The sequence below is a fragment of the Eutrigla gurnardus genome, assembly GCF_963514095.1.
Source record: "Eutrigla gurnardus genome assembly, chromosome: 24".
NCBI classification, from domain to species: domain Eukaryota; kingdom Metazoa; phylum Chordata; class Actinopteri; order Perciformes; family Triglidae; genus Eutrigla; species Eutrigla gurnardus.
The window spans coordinates 4,103,631-4,122,153 of NC_139935.1; the positions used below are offsets into that span (position 1 = coordinate 4,103,631).

An 18,523-nucleotide genomic window follows, 5' to 3' on the forward strand; every position below is an offset into this window, starting at 1 on the left:
ACTTTTTATTTGCCGTCATTTGAGGTCAACCTAAAATCCGCGCAGCGCTGCGCAAAGGAGGCGCCGTGTGGACGTCCGCGAACGCCCCACCTCTCCCATAATCCACCGCGGTCCTCCCCATTTGGATCTTGTACTGGAAGTGTCAAATCCAAGGTGAGTAGCGTCACTGAGATTGAAAAGAAACGCTTTTAAACTGTACGTTTGTCCGTGTTGTTACCGCGCATACTGATAAATACACGGTAACGTCTTCAGCGGGGCGTTAGCGGGACTCGCTGCAGCGCGACGGCCGACAGAGGACACTTTAAAGCGGCGTCGCGTCAGCTAGCGCTACCTTAGCATGTTAGCGTTAGCAAACACTCAGCTTTCGCGAGCTGTAAGTCGGGGGGGAAATATAACTGTGATCCAAGGTCTGATAAATAGAATGTGGGCCGAGGTCAGCATGTGACGTTAATCATGTCAAAGTCATTAAGCTCCGGCTTAGCTAGCAAGATAACGACGGGAGCTAACTTGCTAACGCGAGTTCAATACAGCCCTTTTTTTCAAACAATCTTTATTGAAAAAGATATCGTATAAAGAATACAAGATGGTATCCAATAGTATAAGTAAAGAAACGTATACAGAGGGACAGCATTTAACGCAAAAGATATGCTAACTGTGACCGGTTCAAGACGTCCTGTTGTCCAGGCAACGACGTAACCCGGATGCCCTTTTGACCCTTCAGATGGCACTGCACCGTTTGTTCCAGCTGTCCTCCGTGCTGCGCTCCGCCGTGAGCCGGACCCTGCGCAGGAACATCGGCCTCTCCGCGGTGGTCCTCAACCGGACCAAGGAGCTCGACCCCGTCCAGAAGCTGTTCCTGGACAAGATCCGGGACTACAACACCAAGAGCAAGTGCGTCGATGACGTCACGTAGCCACATTAAACGTCCACACTTTGGGCTTCTTCAGCCTGCAGTGTGATTTGAGGCGTCGCTGCTTACATGTGTGGTGCCTCCTCTGTCCCAGGTCTTCAGGTGGCATCGTGGACGCAGGACCCGCTTACCAGAAGAACGTGTCCGAAGAGGTGACCAAACTGCAGAGGCTATATGGTGGGGGAGACCTCATCAAGTTCCCAGAGATCAGGTTCACAGGTTAGTTTGGGTGTACGTTGGTGTACTTGTGTATTGTGTGATGTATTCTGTTAAATCCAACGTCTCGCCTCATAAGGATGTTGTACTGAGCTTCACTGTATTTAGTACTGAGTCTACATTGAGATAGTTGCTAAATATTGCCGTCATTCGACTTCCAGTCTAATCTAACGTGTTTTTCTCATGTCAAAGCTTGGAGTCACCAGCAACTTTCACTAATGGTTCCCTTCTCTTTTGTTTCCCCTCCCCAGAGCCCAAGCTTGATGAAGCCGCCAAGTGAATACTCGTCATGTTGTATATCTCCTACATGTCACAAATAATGTTGTATTTAATAAAAATATAGAGAATAAACAGGGTGTCAATGAGAAGGTACTTGATATGAGATTGAGTGTAAATGGCTGTCAACATGGCGGCGGCGGTGTGAACAGAATGGCAGCTGTGAGTTTGCCAGTGTGACACTGTCACGTGCACTAAAAGCATGTGCATCTCCAAAGAGAAGGTCAGATGGCATCACCGGAGGGAGGGCGACGACATTCTCTGCTCAGGTAGACGTTACTCCACTATATCTTCACATCGCAAATAGATGTAAATATTCTGAATCCTGTATATTGCACATTTTGTCAAATACTACCAAGAATTTGTAGATGTCGTCCTGGGATTTGGGTTATAGTCATGGGCATTTATCACACAGTATAGACATATATATATATATATATATATATATATATATATATATATATATATATATATATATATATATATATACATACACATACACATACATATACATATACATATATAGGTATGAATACATATATTCATATGTAGATATTTATATATGTGTATATATGCTTGTACGTGTTAATATATGTGTTAGTATATTTATAAGTGTATGTATAGACACATACAAGCAGTACATCCCGTTGAATAATGAAAAAGAAAAATCAAGGTGTAATTCCGCACCTTGACCACCGGAGGGCAGTGTAGAGTCGTGAGCTTGAATGTCCAGTGGTGGCCATAGCCATTAAGTACATGAGCAGCATTCTCAAGGTAGACAAACACTACCACCGGTGAAATAATGGAAAATGAATGTGAACAAATTGTAATAACGCACGGTGTCCACCGGAGGGCAGTGTAGAGTCGTGAGCTGTAACGCCTTGTGGCCACAGCCATTAAGTACACCAGCGGTGTTATCAATACGTCCGGTTAAATCATTGGAAAGAGAAGTCAAGTAGGTGTAATTATGCACCTTGACCACTGGAGGGCAGTGTAGAGTCGTGAGCTTTAACGCCCTCCAACATCCAACGCTACATCCAAGCACTACCTCCGGTTGAATCCTTCAAAATAAAAGACAATGCAGTGTAATTACGCACCGTGTCCACTGGAGGGCAGTGTAGAGTCGGGAGTTTGAACGCCCTCTGGTGGCCACAGCCACCAAGTCCAGGCGCGGTCTTAGCAAGGTAGACAAATCACATACAAGCACTCGCTCAGGTTGAGTCTTTCAAAATAAAAGACAATGCAGTGTAATCACGTACCGTGTCCACCGGAGGGCAGTGTAGAGTCATGATTCTTGATGCAGTGCGTGTATGTGTCGTTTATTATTTTACTTACAGACACTGCGTCAATGATAGTAGTAGTGAGCCATGTGAGCTTTTAGCATGTTAAATTATTGATTGTTTAAATATATTAATATTAATATAAGGTAGAGGAATGTGTGTGCAATTGTTCACATAACAACAACCACTGACATCCAAATTAATGTTTTCATTTAAGTGTTAGAATATAGCATGGATGTACTAGTACCTCACATCTTAAATAGAGTAAATATCAGAGGAGATTTCAACACATACATTCCCTTAAAGATTTCTCTGACTCAAATATTGTACTACGTCATCACGTGCGCACCTGGCAGCCAATTAAGCAATCAGGCCGCGCGCTCGTTGTCATTGGTGGACGCTCCACGTGGTTTGGTTTAAATAGGGGGTGTGTTGCCCTTGCTCTTCCGTTCCTGACTCATTCCCGGTTCAGACTGGACCCACGTCGGCCAAATGTTTGCTGCAGACCAGAACCTCGTCCTCTGTTCGGAGCTTCCCGCCGCCAGCAGCTGAAGGTTTGTGGTCGCTGTGTAATATAGTTCTGTTTAAAATGGCGTTTCCTTGATTTAACACAACCTTGTTGTTTGGATGCAGATGGTGGTCGGAGTGCATCGGCCTCGTGCTCGGAGCTGCACGAGGACATCAGCTGAGGATCGTTCATCTGTCGCAGTTTGTTTGCGTGGATTTAATGTTTGTTTCATTGATTCAGGAGGAGTCGCTGCTCGGATGTTTAACCTCCAACACTGAGATTAAACATCCAAAGGTGAGACGCTTTGACTGATGTGTATTTTCAACACTATTTAGCCTTATCTTTTTGTGAGGAGATTTTTGAGTTTGCGTTCTTCCTGTTTCCACAGACAAAGAGCGGCTTTCGGCCTGGAAAAGTGGTTCCCGAGCGGCCTGGGGGCGGGGTTAGGGCCTGGGGGCGGGGTTAACGCTCGAGGCAACGGGGGAAAACCCGCTGCGGAGTCTTCCTAACGTTACTGTTCCCGGTAAGTTTCACCTCGTTGCAAACCAACGACACATTCGTGTTTAGTTTACCAAGCTAGTGATTACGTTCGTAACAGCAGCAACTAGTGGCTTTGCTTCCTCTGGTAATGTAAGCTGACCGGCTAGCTAGCGTGATATTGCTAACAACGTTAGCATGCCACTTTCTGACTGCCGTTGGCTCACTAAACGTTACCAATGTGACTTAACATGTGTGATTAAACCCCGCTGTTCTCTGGTTTGTGTTTGTAGAGCTGTCGGACATCTTGAACGGAGGTCCAACCTGCAGACGACTAAACATCACTCGCTGTTCTACACTTTAAAAAATGTTGTGATTTTAGTATTTTCCAAAATAAAGACTTTTTGTGAAGAGACGTGTCTGCTATGCATGAAGTTAGCGCTGTGGGGAAACCTCGGACGTATACAGTGACTCTCTGGAAACTCAAACTGGTTCCTGAACTAGGTTTGTGTTGGTGGAAAAGGGGTAATTGTGATCCAAGACTCTGCTCTTTCTCCCCATGCAACCCAATGTCTCTGAGGCTGCATTGACTAGTTGTACCTGGAGGCCAGTGGGGGGTTTGACTATACTTGGATGTGTAGTTTGTGCTGTAAACTGTCCTAAAAGTACTGCATAGTTAAAGTGTCTTATTGTAGAGTTGTCTATGGGTGTCTTTGGCCAAAATATCTTCCAGCCAGTTTTAAAAATGTGAACTTGATGCCTCTATCAGCCTTATTTCTGGAAAACCAAACTTGTCTATTATTCCTGCTTTTCCTAATGGGTTATCACCATATGAGGTTAACACTTAAATTGTATGTACTGAAATCACTTAGGTATTTTAAAAGAAACTTGTTTTGTGCCATTCTAGGTTGATTCACCTGTATAACACTTGGGTTATATAGAAATGGTACTTATACATGAAAGTGAAAAAGAAGTTGTAGCTGGGTCCCACTGTAGAATTTTACCATGTATAGCTGGAAAATGCTACCCTCTTCTGCATAACCCCTTGTATTCTCCTGTTTGGTCCCCCGTAGGCAGGTGGAGAGAAGTGCCTGCTTCCGGGGAGTTCTGACACTGGGTCCGGACGTGGTGTGATGCTGTGTTTGTCCGTCTGTGGGATTTGAAGTCATGCCCTGTCCGATACCTTGTCCGTGGCCCTCTGTCACTTTCAGGACTTCAATTCTCTCTCTGATACCTTCTCCTTGGCCCTCCGATACCTTCTGGACTCGAACCCTTCATCTCTCTGTCCGATACCTTGTCGGTGGCCCTCCGATACCTGCGGGAACGATACCATCACACCACCAGTGCCTCTCACACTAGTTAGTGTTTGAAACTCCTATTTATCCTCGTCATGTGGGAACGTCAGGCCTTAAAATCCAGAGTGCCGGCCCGGATTTGAACAGGAGACCTTCTGGTCTCCAGACCTGCACTCGTCTCACTGGGCTACCTGGTGACATACAATAATGTGTTGGTTTGTTCCCTTTGACATCAGGACTCAGCACAGCACCCCCTAAAGGAGTGCAGGAGGAATGACCAGGAGCAGCCGGGACTTGAACCCTGCTGCTCTCAACACCTTGTTGTGGGGTTCGTTGCCTCCGCTCCACCAGCCGGCACGTCATTAACAGTGGGAAACTTCTATTTATCCTCTTCGTTTGGAAATAACCACCTCAAAATTCACTGAGCAGGCTACTGAGACAGCTGGGACTCAAACCTACAACCTTCAGGTCTGCAGCCCTTTGTTCACCTAGCTGAGCTACACAGAGACTCTCTAAACAAAGCTGGTTTGTCCAGTTTGACATCGTCATTACAGTTTTTGGACCAAAAAAAAAGAGGAATATATGGATATATATTCCAGCTGCAGGTTGACTTTCCACCCCAAAACGTACGTGCGTCGGGACTCGGCCTGATGACTGATGAGGTGGGCGTGGCCCTGACCCCTCAGGTCACCATGACATCATCTGGGAAATGCTTGAGTGTAAATACAATCTTCTCATCCCAGACCAGACGTTATGCTCACAGACTTTATTGACTTGTTTTGGGTGAACAGCTTCATTAAGCTACATTACAATAACTCCTGAGTACGTTGAAACAAACCTTTCACACCTAAAACAAAGCCAAGAGATATCATGTTTTGCAGCAGTACTCTCTTTAATGAGGAATCCGTTACAGTTGAGAACATTACAACAGTCACTTATTTACACCGTTACTCTACTGGCGACGTGGCGATACATTTGGAAACAGAGGGTTTGCATTGGATTAGTGTCACGGCCCATACACAGTGGAACATAATGCAGAAGTCAGCAGACGAAGCAATGGATGCACTCACAAACTTCCTGCTGCTTTGGGGTACATGTCGTAGAAAACTAATTACATCCCCTGGAGACTTTTTACAGGTCAACGGAGTTCCTTCTGAAATCAACACCAACATCCTCACATAAAACTAGAACAAGCAGGAACAACCAAGCCAAGTGAGTCGTGAGCCATCTCACCCGCCGCACTCGCGTCCCGTGGACAACGGGACGTCTATGTACACGAATCAAAACGTAAAGGAATCGTGCAGGAGAACAAAAGAGGAAATCAAAACATGCAGAACAGTTAGCTGAACATAGTTCAGAGTATTGGATGTGTCATAAGCACAATGCCACCAAGAGGCATTACTTGGGGCCCACGCTCTGGTGCCACGCTGACACACGGTGCCAGGAGGCCGGAGAGGAGGCGCTTCTTCGATACGCACAAAAAGGTTCTCGCACCGACGGCTCGCCTTCTGGTGCCATTATTCATCTTCATACGATGTGACGCGTCGGATGGGAGACAAAACCAGTGGGCTTCGTGGAGCTGGCTTGTGATGGGCTGAGTCTGCTTTCACCCCACGGCGCCCACTTTGACCTTGGGTTACACTTAATTTAGCCTTTACCTTATCTAAAACAACTACACTAGAGATGTAGTGTAGGAAGGAATCACTTCCTAATAATAGAAGTGCTACTTATCTCCCAATTTACAGTCTCCCCCCTAATAATAAAGACACAAACTTTCCACATTTGTGTCTACTTCAACATTTAAGCACTTATTATTCAGGGTATTTCCTTTCCCACCTCAACAACAGCATCATAGGTTTCTAAATACTCCAGGTGGAGCTTTGGTAAGTGTTACCCACATTCAAAATGACCACCATGGGATATGCAATCAAACCAAATAGAACACTTTGCTTATTAAAAAAGTAACGCTACATCTTATAATGTTCTTGCAGACTTACTCAAAGAGGCTATCTTTCAAAAAATTTGAGCCAACGAGACCTGAGCCCAACTTCACCGCAAAACAAAACATTCACCTTAACCAGTAACACAAAAGCATGTGTGTCACTAGCTTTCATTGGAGCTTCTGTAGTCGAGTAAACCCAAAAAGACAGAAGTTGAAACACCTAAACACAGTAGGCACACAACTCCATCCGTTTATCATTGGAACAAAAAAAAGGTCTCAAAGCTATGTTTCCACTAGATTACACATCGGAACATCTCCATTGGCACAGATCTGTCGTCCACATCGTATTGCAATGCATCATGAGCGTTTGATAGATATGGTTCGACAGTATGTCCATGTATTGTATATCACAAGACTTAGTTCATGATACAATTTGTATCAAACAGGGTTTTTCTCTGTCTAGCACGGATTCAGCTGGGATCTGCTACAGACGACGCTAGACACCGCGAAAAAGGACCGCAGGGGGAGTCCGTTAAATATATTTACACTACGTACACGTTGGACTGGCAGTCTGTCTGTAGCAGAAACCAGAGTTGACCCAAAATAAAAGGGCCAGAGAGAGAGAGAGAGAGAGAGAGAGAGAGAGAGAGAGAGAGAGAGATGTCCCTTACTAAAACTAAGGTACACACGACAGGGTCACCCGTCCCTACAGCTACAACTCCCACCACAAATACCCACGCCGTCTCAAATAAGACGACCACATGGAAAAGACCCCCCCACACACACACACACACACACACAGATTGATATAATACACAGACTGCTTGGAAACCAGCCATTCCATGATGCACACCCCAGATGCAGACTCGCCACAAAACAACTCGGGAAATATTTTACATTTGAATGCTTATCTGGGACACTTATTATAGTCAGAAAGTAGAAAACCCCATCCATCTGCCACGTGAGAGACGGGAATAGTCGCACACATTGTTGGACTCGGCCTTGACAGGAAGTACAGTGTACAATGTGTGCACGCATTATGTCAGAGGTCAGCATCTGGTCACTGATCCGTCAGATCGGACATATGCAACACCAACTCACTGGGTTCCAATTCATGTAAAAACAACACACCGTGCCTTTGGGATTCACTGCAGAACACATTCTGCACATAAAAGACACTTCATAAGCTACTACATAAATACAAAGAGGAATACAAGGGCAGGTTTGGAACATTTCTTCATTTAGGTGTCGACTCCACTGGAACCACATTTAGATTATCCTCAGCGTTTCAAACCTGACATATTGTCTCATTAACACCATGACAAACAAACAGAAACAACTCTCCTCGTCGACAATCCTGTATTTAAATCTCCCCGTGCACATTTGACATGCCTTCATCAGCCCATCGCCTTTTCCTAATGGGAGATTACATTGTCCTGTTTCCTCAGTAGCCTGTTTGAGCTTTCTCTGCGAGTATAGCAGCTGCCAGCTGCTGGGGGTCCGTGATATGGGGGCTCCTGGCCATCACCCTGCTCACCAGCTCCGGGGGGAAGATGTTACACAGGTTGATGTACGCTTTCTCCCTCGTGTCCCCGTAGCGGCTGTGCGCAGGGGATTCTGGGTGCTGCGGCATGTAGGAGGGAGGAGCGTGGGAGGGGAGTGCGAGGTGAGACGGGTATGGCGGGAGAGCAGCGTTGGAGGGATGAGGCAGGTGAGGAGAGTGTACCGGAGGGCGGGTTAAGTAATGTGACGGGGACGGGTGGAGGGCTGGGTGGGAGGAGTGGTGCTGGCCATAGCCGTCCTGTGTCCAGGGAGGGGCGTGCCAGGACGACTGGCGCGTGTCCGGCAGACTCTGATAGGCAGACGCCTCGAACCTGGACGGCATCGGAGGCTGTCTGTAGTACGCGTCCCAGCTGGCCGCCGCTTTTGTCCGGTGGCGATGGTGCGACGGGTGTTCGTACAGATGGGAGTCCGACACGCTCTCTCCTCGCGTGGGGGCCAGGCAGCAGCCGAGAGGGGAGCCGGGGGGGTGAGGGCTGGACTGGTAGTCGCCCGGGCAGCTGGAGCGTGCAGCCAGTGGTTGGTGCTGCAGATGAGGGGGCAACGGGTAGAGAGGGCGCTTTGGGGGAGCCTCCAGCGGGGGCTGATCGTGGCCGCAGCTCTTCCCGCGTGCCGCACTCAGGTGGTAGCCGTGCAGGCCTGCGTTGGACGCGTGGCTGTGCTGGATGCCTGTGTAATCGGCCGGGTGGAGGCCACATAGCTCGTGGTTGGATGAGGCGTGATGGGGATACAGACGGCTGTGGGGATTGGCAAAATGGACGCCGTCGTCCAGTAAGGTCTCTGGGGGGCAGCCGGGACACGGCCTGTCGCCGTACGAGTCGCAGCTGCTCCCGCAGCTCACGCTGCTTTCGCTGCCGCACTCGGAGCCCGTCGAGCCCAACGAGCCGAGCCGCAGGTCCGTGTCGTTGGGGAAGCGGCAGTCTGGGCTCCGTCTGGAGGAGAGGCTCAGGCCGGAGTACGCCCGCGTTACCGAGTAGTAGCTCATGTCCGGAGACTCGCAGTGAGGGTAAAGGTCGTGGCTGGGGAGACTATGAGGCGTCACCGCTCTGGACTGCTGGTCCTGGGGAAGGCTAAAGCTGGCCGGAGGGCCTCCTGGGGCTGAGGACACACTCCCACTGCTGCCACACACACTGCTCTTCTGGCTCTCCGTCTTCCCTTTGGCCAGCTTCTCCTCGGCGTCGCTGTACGACAGAGCGCGGATGCTCGGGTCCGACTGCCGCTTCTGGGCACCTTTTTTCCCCTCCGTGCTGCCGACCGGCACACTGTGGCTCTTCACCAGCCCGGCGTCCCCCTGGGTCTTCGTGGTGACGCAGGTCTTGGCGCTGGCGCGCAGCTCGTCTGCCACGGCACGCTGAGGCTGGCCACCTCTCTCTGGGTGATAGTACTTACACTTGTGGCCATAAGTGCACTTCTTTCCTGCAGACAAAAGGTCTCAGTTTCATTATACAGTACACTTGTACAGTACAGTGTAAGATAGAGACGTCTGATTGCATTTAGGTGCATTTTTTCTGCACATCTGTGATCTCACCGTAGGGGCAAGGCTGTTTCTTCTGCTCAGGCATGACGGGTCTTTTCCTCAGGAAGTTGTCTAAGCTGGGGCCATGGCGACCAAGGGGGTCATCTGGGGGCATGAATCTGACAGGATGGACAAGAGAGTTACAAAACCGGTGCTTTCCAGAAGGTGATCCGTCACTCAGACTTGAATCATAAACGCCACATTTCTGTGGACGCCACGTCATCCTCACTCATTCAACCTCTACTTACTTGTCATTGACAAAGGAATACATGAGCAGCCGCTCATCAATGAACTTCTTCCACTCGGGTTTCTCGTTGGCAAGGTCCCTGTAGTTATCGTTGGAGACGATGATGCCGTCTGACTCATAAGCCAGCTTCACAATGAAGCGGTCGTCATAGCAAACCACGCGCCGTCCTTGGACGCGTCGCGACGGAGTGAAGACCAGGATCTTTTCTTTCTCGAGGCGACGCAAGCTCTCCTGATCTGTGTACGTAGGAGGGGAGGAGGGGTGAGACATCTCACTTTACTTCATCACATGAAAATGTTTAATGCTTAATGTTGAAGAGCCACCCACTGACCTGTTATTGGTGCGTCAGGGCGTGACTGCTCTTTCCTCCAGGCGGGCACAAACACTGTGATGTCATGATGGCCACGCTCTAGGAACCAATCCACAGCCAGCTGGATGCCCTGGCAGGAAAACACCTCCTTATTGCCATGGCTACAGGACAGAGAGGAAGGCAGAAGGTCATGGCGGATTATTTACACGTAGGTCACTCAGCAATAAACACATATGATGTCAAAGACAGCTTCAGAAGCGCTCACCTCATGGCTACATTGCTGCCGTCCAGCACAATCGGCCGCAGGTTGTCCTGGTCGCACAGAGAGTCTGGCGGACAGGGCGAGTCCGACCTCTGGCTGTCCAGCGCATCCGACCAGCCGCAGGAGGAAGAGGAGGATGAAGAAGATGAGGTAGAAGCTAGAGAGCCGGCCGGCTGCTCGCCGTCCGACTTGGTGCCCAGTTTGACCAGCTCTCCCAGTATGTCGTTGATGAGGGTGTCGGGGCCCAGCTTGGACAGCACCAGCCGCACCGTCTCCTCGGAGTAGCCCAGCTTCAGGGCAAAGTCCAGCTTAGCCCGGTACTCCTTACCGCCGGCTGAAGAGGAGGGGTTGGACGGAGCCTCGGGTGGGTGCTTACGCGGCGAGCTGGGCGAGGACCCGTGTTCCGGCTCTGATGGGAGCTCAGGTGGGGGTTCGGGAGGACCCTCGGTGCCTAAGTCCACGCACTGGGTCCGACACAGCGGCTGGTGGGTGTTCTTACTGTGAGTCGCCCCTCCCTCTCCTCCGTCCGGGTCGGGGTGGAGGGCGGCGCTGGAAGACGGCGGCGTCCCGCACTCTGCGTCGGACCCGGCGTTTTCCTCCACCTGCTCCTCCATAGCAGCGGGCCCGTCAGAGCCGCCAGCTTGCCGGTCAGACCCCGCTACGTGGAGATACTCCAAGTCCGGCCCCAGGTCGAGGATGTGGCCCGCTCCTGCCTCCACATGGTCCTTCTGGCCCATGGATCCGTCACAGACATCCAGCTCGCTGGGCCGACGGCTGCCCTCTCACACAGCTCCGCTCATTGGTGCCTACAGAAACACAAAAAGGAGGGTGGAGTGAGTGTGAGAGGCATTTAGGAAGCGGTCCTGGGGTCTAGCTCCAGGGCTATTCCACATGCGGGCACCCTTCTGATTAAAGAAGCCTATTTCAGTGGAAATATATTAATGCAGTGTCAGTTACAGAAGCAAACAACCCACTTAAATGCCCCAGGAACAACGTCACATTGAGAATTTGCATTCAGTTTGCACTGTTACACGAGAACCCAGAGTCAACACTAACTGTCGGTTTAGGAAAATGGGACTTTCTCACTTTTTATTTTCCCATGGCACATTTCGCACCAAGACGCTCAGCCGACGCTTTCGACTGCTTGTTTCAGTTGGGGGAACAGCCTGGCAGACACAAAAGAGCCGATGGGGCCTCTCACCCTAATTAATGGACTCCCGCGTTTTTTTACCCAGTCTGGCCTCGGTGTTATTACAGAGCCACGCCACAGCACATTCAGCTGAGGGGGAACAGAGGGGGAGCTGTTTAAAAGGAGACGGCGAGCCGTTAGCGGCGGGGCCCGCGGACCCTTCCCCCCCCTCACGCTCTACCTGCTCATTTAGGCCCATATGCTTCTTCCCGCTGGGTTCGCTGGAGTCCCTCATTAATAAAACACTGAGGGCTTCTGAGGCCACCGAGCCAATCCACGTACAGCATTCGAGCAGAGGACGTTGGATCTGGTTAAACTAATCTGATTGGTGTCAAAGGTTTAGCTGCACACAAATTACAGGGAGCACTCCGGAAAGTTAATCTGAGATCTGCCAACTGATACGCTGCAGGCCTGCTGTAGTCTGGACGGAGTTCAGTGGCCCTGAAATTAGGACCGGAATGTTCCACAATCTGTGGGTATTCACGAAAAGAACAAGTTCCAGGAAGACATGATCGCAGCTTCATGGCTCAAACTCAATCCACTATTATCTGGACCAAACAGGTGATGGAAGGGGAAGTGACTTAAAGATGGCGGGTGTGGGCGGAGGGGAGGCGGGATAGAGTTAGTGCGCATTTTATGAAAAAGGGGGCTGCCTAGCAACGCCACTGAGGAGCTACTGTTGCTAAGCTACAGCTGTTGAAAGCATTCTCCCCTCTAAATGCCACGGTAGACACACACACACACACACACACACACACACACACAGATCTGGTGTGGGGGAGGGAGGGGCTTAAGTGTGCCTCACTGGAAACCCACCCCACCACCCAGGACAACAATAGACCTGCGGGAGTGATTAGGACTGGGACCTTGGCATCAATGAATGAGGGCGTTGATGGTGCACACATGAACACACACACCGTCTAGCTCGCAAAGTGACTCATACTGCTGTGGAGAGTGTGGGGGTCACACACACACACTGAGAGTAAACATGACATCACACCAACGTCTCTAGGCCTTCATCATAAACATCCGGGGGAAAAGAGCGGATTAGTAAAGGTTTGGGGAACTACATGGGAACACATTTAGGGCCCAAACTGTCACGTTTTGTCAGCCTGCCAATCCAATATCTGGACTTGCTTTAAGTTTTTGAAGACGTTTCTCCTCTCATCCCCTTCCAACTGACTAGAGGGGGAGTTTAGGTATTCAACTTCTTGAGAGCTCATTAACAGTGAGAGGCATGTGACTCCTGGACCCACCCAGCCCTCAAGTCACATTTCACTCATCGGCACTTTGGTGGGAACAAGCAGGCTCTGGTGCCCTCAAGTGAACTATTCATGCAGGTGAACGGGGTGTCGGATGGGTCACCCGAGTGTCCCGTCACCACGCCAGTCGTTAGGACAGTTTCGGTATTCGTTGATGAATTATTTAATATATTTCACCAACTAACGTTCTTCACAGCTGCTTGGCTTCTTTGTTCAATGATCAACTATTGAAATACAGGTGGAAAAACACAATATCTATCAATGTACGGTAATAAAAATATAAGAAGTGGGTTGTATGGGTATAAAACTACTACATATACAGGATGGAACCATTGGACAATGGGATGCCTTCAACAACCCGTTAACTACTAAACCAACTAGACATGAACAAATACTCCCATAAAAACACACATCCAGTTGTTGGAGTTGCACTCTTCACTCTTAAAGCCTGCTCATTGTGTGATCTGATTACATATATGGATTATAAAAGTCTCCCAGTGTGGTCCGGGCTGCACGACATCACACATTCAGTGCATTGTGGAATTCCCTGATCGGGCTCCAAGTGTTAACGGACCAACGGCTGGGTGCACCTCGTCACGCCGTCTCCAGACCTCCGGGCGGAGTGGGTGCGTCTTTCAAACACACAAACATCAGCGGGGCCCGCTCCCACATGCAACGCAGCGCTGCCAGCTTCCATGGAGGCAGTAATGAATATGTAACACATCCTTACAGCGCTTTGAGAGCTTTGTGTGAGAGAGTGTGTGTGTGGGTGAGAGAAAGGGTTTCAGGTTTGACCAATGGGGGGTGGGGTGGGGGGATAACCCTAACCCTGAAGGGACTGTCCCAGGAAGAAGACTGTGTTGGTGCATCTAGATGCCGCGCTAGGCTTTCCCCGCCAGCAGCAGGGCAACAGATGTCTTCAGAGTGGTGTCTCCCCTCTACACACACACACACACACGCACAGGCACACGCACACGCACACACACACACACACACACTTAAACCAACGCACTATTTGCTTCCTGCAGCCTCATGTGACCCAGATAAGAAGAAGCTTGCTATTTGTTACCTCCCCCCTAAAACTCCACAACACTGCCCCCCCTCCTCCTCTTCCTCCTCCTCCTCCTCCTCCATCCAGTTCCATATAAACAACACATCACACTGTTTGACATTTAACTGCAACCGATGCAAAGGTTTGGCCACAAACTCCTTTGCCTCGAGGGCTGCACATAAAGATTTTGTGTGATCTAGGAGTTAAACTGTTGCTCAAACACGTTATCTTTTATCTGGAACATTTCAAACCCCGTGATCAGACAAGGAGACGGGCAGCACCTTCACCTAGTTCTTCTGTACTGAACATCCAGTCTTTCAGGTCATGTCTGTAAAGTATTTAAGAAAGTCAAGATCAACGTGATTCATGATGCTGAGGCCCTGCAACCTTTCCTACGAGTTAGCCCCTTTAAATCACCTCTATGGCACTTGGCTGCTCTTGGAAGAGAGAGATCCAAACAGAAAAAGTAAGCTTTCAGTGTAAAAGTCAGGTTAGAAGCAGACACACTTACCAGGCCTTACAAGATCAACAAACACAAAGAGATGGAAGTAGATCAGCTCAGTTCTGCACATCTAAATCCTTGCCAAAGACATTGGTAAACACTGCAGGTGAAATGGAGAGGAAACCAGTCCTAATATTCCCACAGCAGCTACATCCGAGGCCGACGCTCGTCTTTTTTTTCTTCTTTTTTTTTTGCAGGAACAGCACAGCGTCCAACTCCAGCCAGACGCCTTGCCGTGTCTTTCCCAGAGCGCGTATTCCCCCTCTACAGACAGAAGCAGGCAAGTTGGACAATGAGTGGCAGAACAGATGGAGCAACAATGTCTGCCATTCCCTCGTTTAGAGTGGCTGCTTCTCCACCAATCGGAGCCGAGTGGCCTCACAATAAGGCGCAGAGACAAGGGGAGGAGGAGGAGGAGGAGGAGGGGAGTGGCTGTGGCCGAATGCCTGCAACACCCAGTTTCCCCAAGGCACGCGTACTCAATGTGCACCGGCGCACACACTCCTCTCCTCGGGTCTGAAAGGGCTTTCCCTGTGTGGCCGATGAATCAACGAGGGGGTGGGCGGCCGAACAATGGAGCCGCACAATGGGAGGCTGGGGAGGGCAGCTGCAGTGTGAGGGCTGGTGCTATTACGGCCCCGGGCAGCAATGGAGAACACCTGGCTACGGAGCGCCACAGTCACTCTCCTCTCTTTGTCTGGGGCCGGAGGGGGGGTGGCGGGCGCTGCAAAACAGAAAGGGCCGAGGCGGGCTGAAAGAGGAGCAAGGCCTTTAAGAGAGTGCGAGAGGAAAAAGGAGTGTGGCTCGGCTGAAAGGGAAAAAAGGACAAGTGTGGGGGGCCAGACACATCAAAAAGTTTTATGTCCCCATGAGTATTGTTGCAGCACACTTAGGGCCGATGACTCGGAAGCACAAATCTGCCTTTTATGTGATAATGAAGCCCATGTGCAAACAGCATAAAGTCACGTCCAGGTCGTACAATATCATCTCAAATATGATAAGATAACTATTTGCACCAGCGTCAAAAACACATTGGACGGTTCACAAACAACCAACAGGGCAAAAACAAAGTTAGGAGGCGCTGGAGATGTCTGGAAACATGGAGGCGCTTCAACAAAATGCACCAAGCAAGTCAAAGAACAATCAGACTACATAATTTTGCTCATCACAGAGACTCTGGATCTGAACCAAGTAGCACAAACATGTTGAAATAACAGCAGGTTGTACTTGAATACTTGTTGCTGAATGATAATTGTCTTCACAAAAACCACGAGCAAAGTCAAGCTGATACCCAGAAAGAAAAGAGACAATTAGCAGCTTACTCAGGCTATGGATTCATCTGCTGATTATTTCCTCCATTACAGTCTATAAAATGTCCCACATCCCAAAGAGATGTACTCTAATCACTTGTTTGCTTCACCCAAGAGTCCAAAACCAAAAGTCAGTCACTTTACTATCATATAAGAAAAAGAAAAGCAACAAATACTCACATTTCAGAAGCTGAAACCAATATTTTTGCAGTTTTTTTTGCTGATCTTAAAAGCTACATTAACTTCCAGCCTCTGTGTTTTAAACAAGTCAGGAAGGCACGTCTGCCAAAAGAAATATTAGTTTAATCAGATGAGGTTAAATATCAGCAACAATCTGTCTGAGGTTGGTATATGTCTGAATCAACACAAAGCTGTCATTGGTCTCCGTTTGTTTTAGCAGTTTCAGTGTATGCTCCGGGCCTCGACATGAAAGCGACTGCCTGATTAAATAAGAATGTGGTTGGAGTCTGCTCGCCCGCAGACGATAAGGGTGATGGTTTGGGGGGGGGGGGGGTTGAGATATAACGCAGCATCTGCACGCACAGACAGAAAGAGCACCATGTCGAGCCATCTGTCGGGACAAACAGGTGCATGTGTTGCTGCAGCAGTGATCGGTTTTCACTGTGGAGACAGATGACACCGGGCAAACAGGAGCTCAACAGCAGCGGGGAAGCTGCAGGAACACATTCTTTTTATATTATATTATACACACTATACATATTTATCTGCTCTCTGGCTGCAAATAATGAGGATTTCTTAATTGAGCTTTGGTAGGAAAACTGTGGCAAAGACGTCACAAAGATATTCAGTTTCAGAACACCACAAATGATTTGCATGTACAATCCCGAGCCCGGGTCCACGCAACATAAGGAGACCCCCGCTGCCCTCTCTGACCTGTTCGCTGACCCCTGCACTTCTACCAACCACGGAAAACACCTCCAAAACCGCCACTATTGATTAAGTTAAGTTAAGGACACTCACCAGCTGCTGTGTGTGTGTGTGTGTGTGTGTGTGTGTGTGTGTGTGTGTGTGTGTTCTAATCAATACTCATAACGTGCTACTTGTTACTGCTGCAGCTCTCAAACCACAATGACAGGAGGAGTTTGGACTCTATGGCTCAGAGTACTTTGCGGGGGGGCGTGCAGTCCACACTTTGGAGTCAGGGAGGATGCACAGAAGTTACAAGAGCAGATGAGATCAAAGACAGCTGCTGGGGCTCGTGACCCCCCCCAACAAAAGCTGTGGACCCAAGCCTGGACTGCTACTGGTCTGGTCCTCGGGGAGCCACTATCATTCACTGTGTGACACAGCTGTCAGAGAGAGAGAGCACATGCAGATGACCACTAGACAGGTGCTGGAGACAGACAGGACCTGTCTGTCTGCATGAATCAGCAGACAACTACAGGAAGCGTGTTTTGCTCCGGCCTTCTTCCCTGCAGACACGTTTCTTCTAGTTTTAATTCACAGTCACATTCATTTCCAGTGTGATGAACAACACAGCAGCACCGCCCATCACCTGCCGGGAACTATATTACGGGTGTTGGGGGGGGGGAGCGCGCGGCGGCGTGCACGCTCGCTGCAAACCGACGCCGTCACGACCTCCCCTGCAGCTTTCACCCGCACCGAGCTGCGGCTCCCCCCCCTAGCTTAACAAGTCCGCCGGGCTAACGCCGTGTACGGGTACTCACCAGGCCAGGGGCCGCCGCTGGAGCCGCGCCGTTAGCTTCGTGATAACACAGGCAAATGTTCCCATCACGTCCCGGCGACGCGAAAACATCCGGCTGGATTTGCAGCGTGACCCAGCCGAACTGCGTCAAGTTACGGGGAGTAATGGAGGCGACTTCCGGTCTGACGGCGTTTCTAAATAAAACGTAACGCCGTTTAGAAGCGTTTTACGTGGAAATAGATGCGACATGTAAACTATAACTACAGTCCCTGAGGGTTTACGGCTCTGCTACCGTCAAATCGCCCGGTCGCTGACTTTTTAAGCCCTTTATGTCAACTTTCGTTAAGTCGGCATCGATGCTGACTTCCGGTAGTGAAGTAGGATGTGGCGTGAGGTGCGCGACGGCGCCATCTCGTGGTCAAAATAAGTAATGACGAGTACGTGTAAATACAGATCGAATGGACTGCTTTTCCTCTTTATTTAATTAATTATAGAAACCTTCTAGCATTTAAAATGTAAGGACGTGAAGCCAATAAGCTAAATATATATTTTAATGTAATATACAACAAAATGGGCATTTACATATACCGTATGTAGGAAGAAGACAAAACAGCTACACTCTTCTAGTGTTTTTTTTTGCATGTTTGGAGGCAGTGTTTCCAAATTAAGTTTGCCAAGACCATCTTATAAAATGGGATCCGTTGTTATATTTTTAACAACCTAACTTCATATAAAGTAGCTATT

At 49.2% G+C, this 18,523-nt stretch overlaps 2 protein-coding genes and 1 long non-coding RNA gene across 6 annotated transcripts; 2 read left to right on the plus strand and 1 right to left on the minus strand.

The window, feature by feature from the left end:
- Nucleotides 1-36: 36 nt before the first annotated feature.
- On the plus strand, nt 37-1,472 carry atp5pf (ATP synthase peripheral stalk subunit F6). 3 transcript variants are annotated; one of them, XM_084004375.1, is made up of 4 exons: nt 37-153; nt 722-891; nt 1,005-1,129; nt 1,378-1,472. In XM_084004375.1, exons 2-4 carry the CDS (start codon nt 722-724, stop codon nt 1,404-1,406), a joined length of 324 nt encoding a protein of 107 aa, XP_083860501.1. In that variant the 5' UTR covers nt 37-153; the 3' UTR covers nt 1,407-1,472. The 3 variants fall into 3 exon arrangements, with proteins under 3 accessions (XP_083860501.1, XP_083860500.1, XP_083860499.1); XM_084004374.1 differs by lacking the exon at nt 37-153 and adding an exon at nt 171-195; XM_084004373.1 differs by lacking the exon at nt 37-153 and adding an exon at nt 323-373.
- Nucleotides 1,473-1,521: 49 nt separating this feature from the next.
- On the plus strand, nt 1,522-3,469 carry LOC311009927. Its single transcript, XR_014596713.1, has 3 exons — nt 1,522-1,671; nt 3,155-3,236; nt 3,316-3,469. It is a non-coding gene; the product is annotated as an uncharacterized lncRNA (long non-coding RNA).
- Nucleotides 3,470-5,836: 2,367 nt separating this feature from the next.
- LOC311009851 (putative ribonuclease ZC3H12C) lies at nt 5,837-17,937 on the minus strand. 2 transcript variants are annotated; one of them, XM_084004275.1, is made up of 6 exons: nt 17,802-17,937; nt 10,803-11,605; nt 10,559-10,698; nt 10,229-10,463; nt 9,993-10,099; nt 5,837-9,880 (listed from the first exon to the last, which is right to left on the minus strand). In XM_084004275.1, the coding sequence occupies exons 2-6, from the start codon at nt 11,534-11,536 to the stop codon at nt 8,349-8,351; spliced, it is 2,748 nt and encodes a 915-aa protein (XP_083860401.1). In that variant the 5' UTR covers nt 11,537-11,605; nt 17,802-17,937; the 3' UTR covers nt 5,837-8,348. The 2 variants fall into 2 exon arrangements, with proteins under 2 accessions (XP_083860401.1, XP_083860402.1); XM_084004276.1 differs by lacking the exon at nt 17,802-17,937 and adding an exon at nt 14,813-15,001.
- Nucleotides 17,938-18,523: the final 586 nt, after the last annotated feature.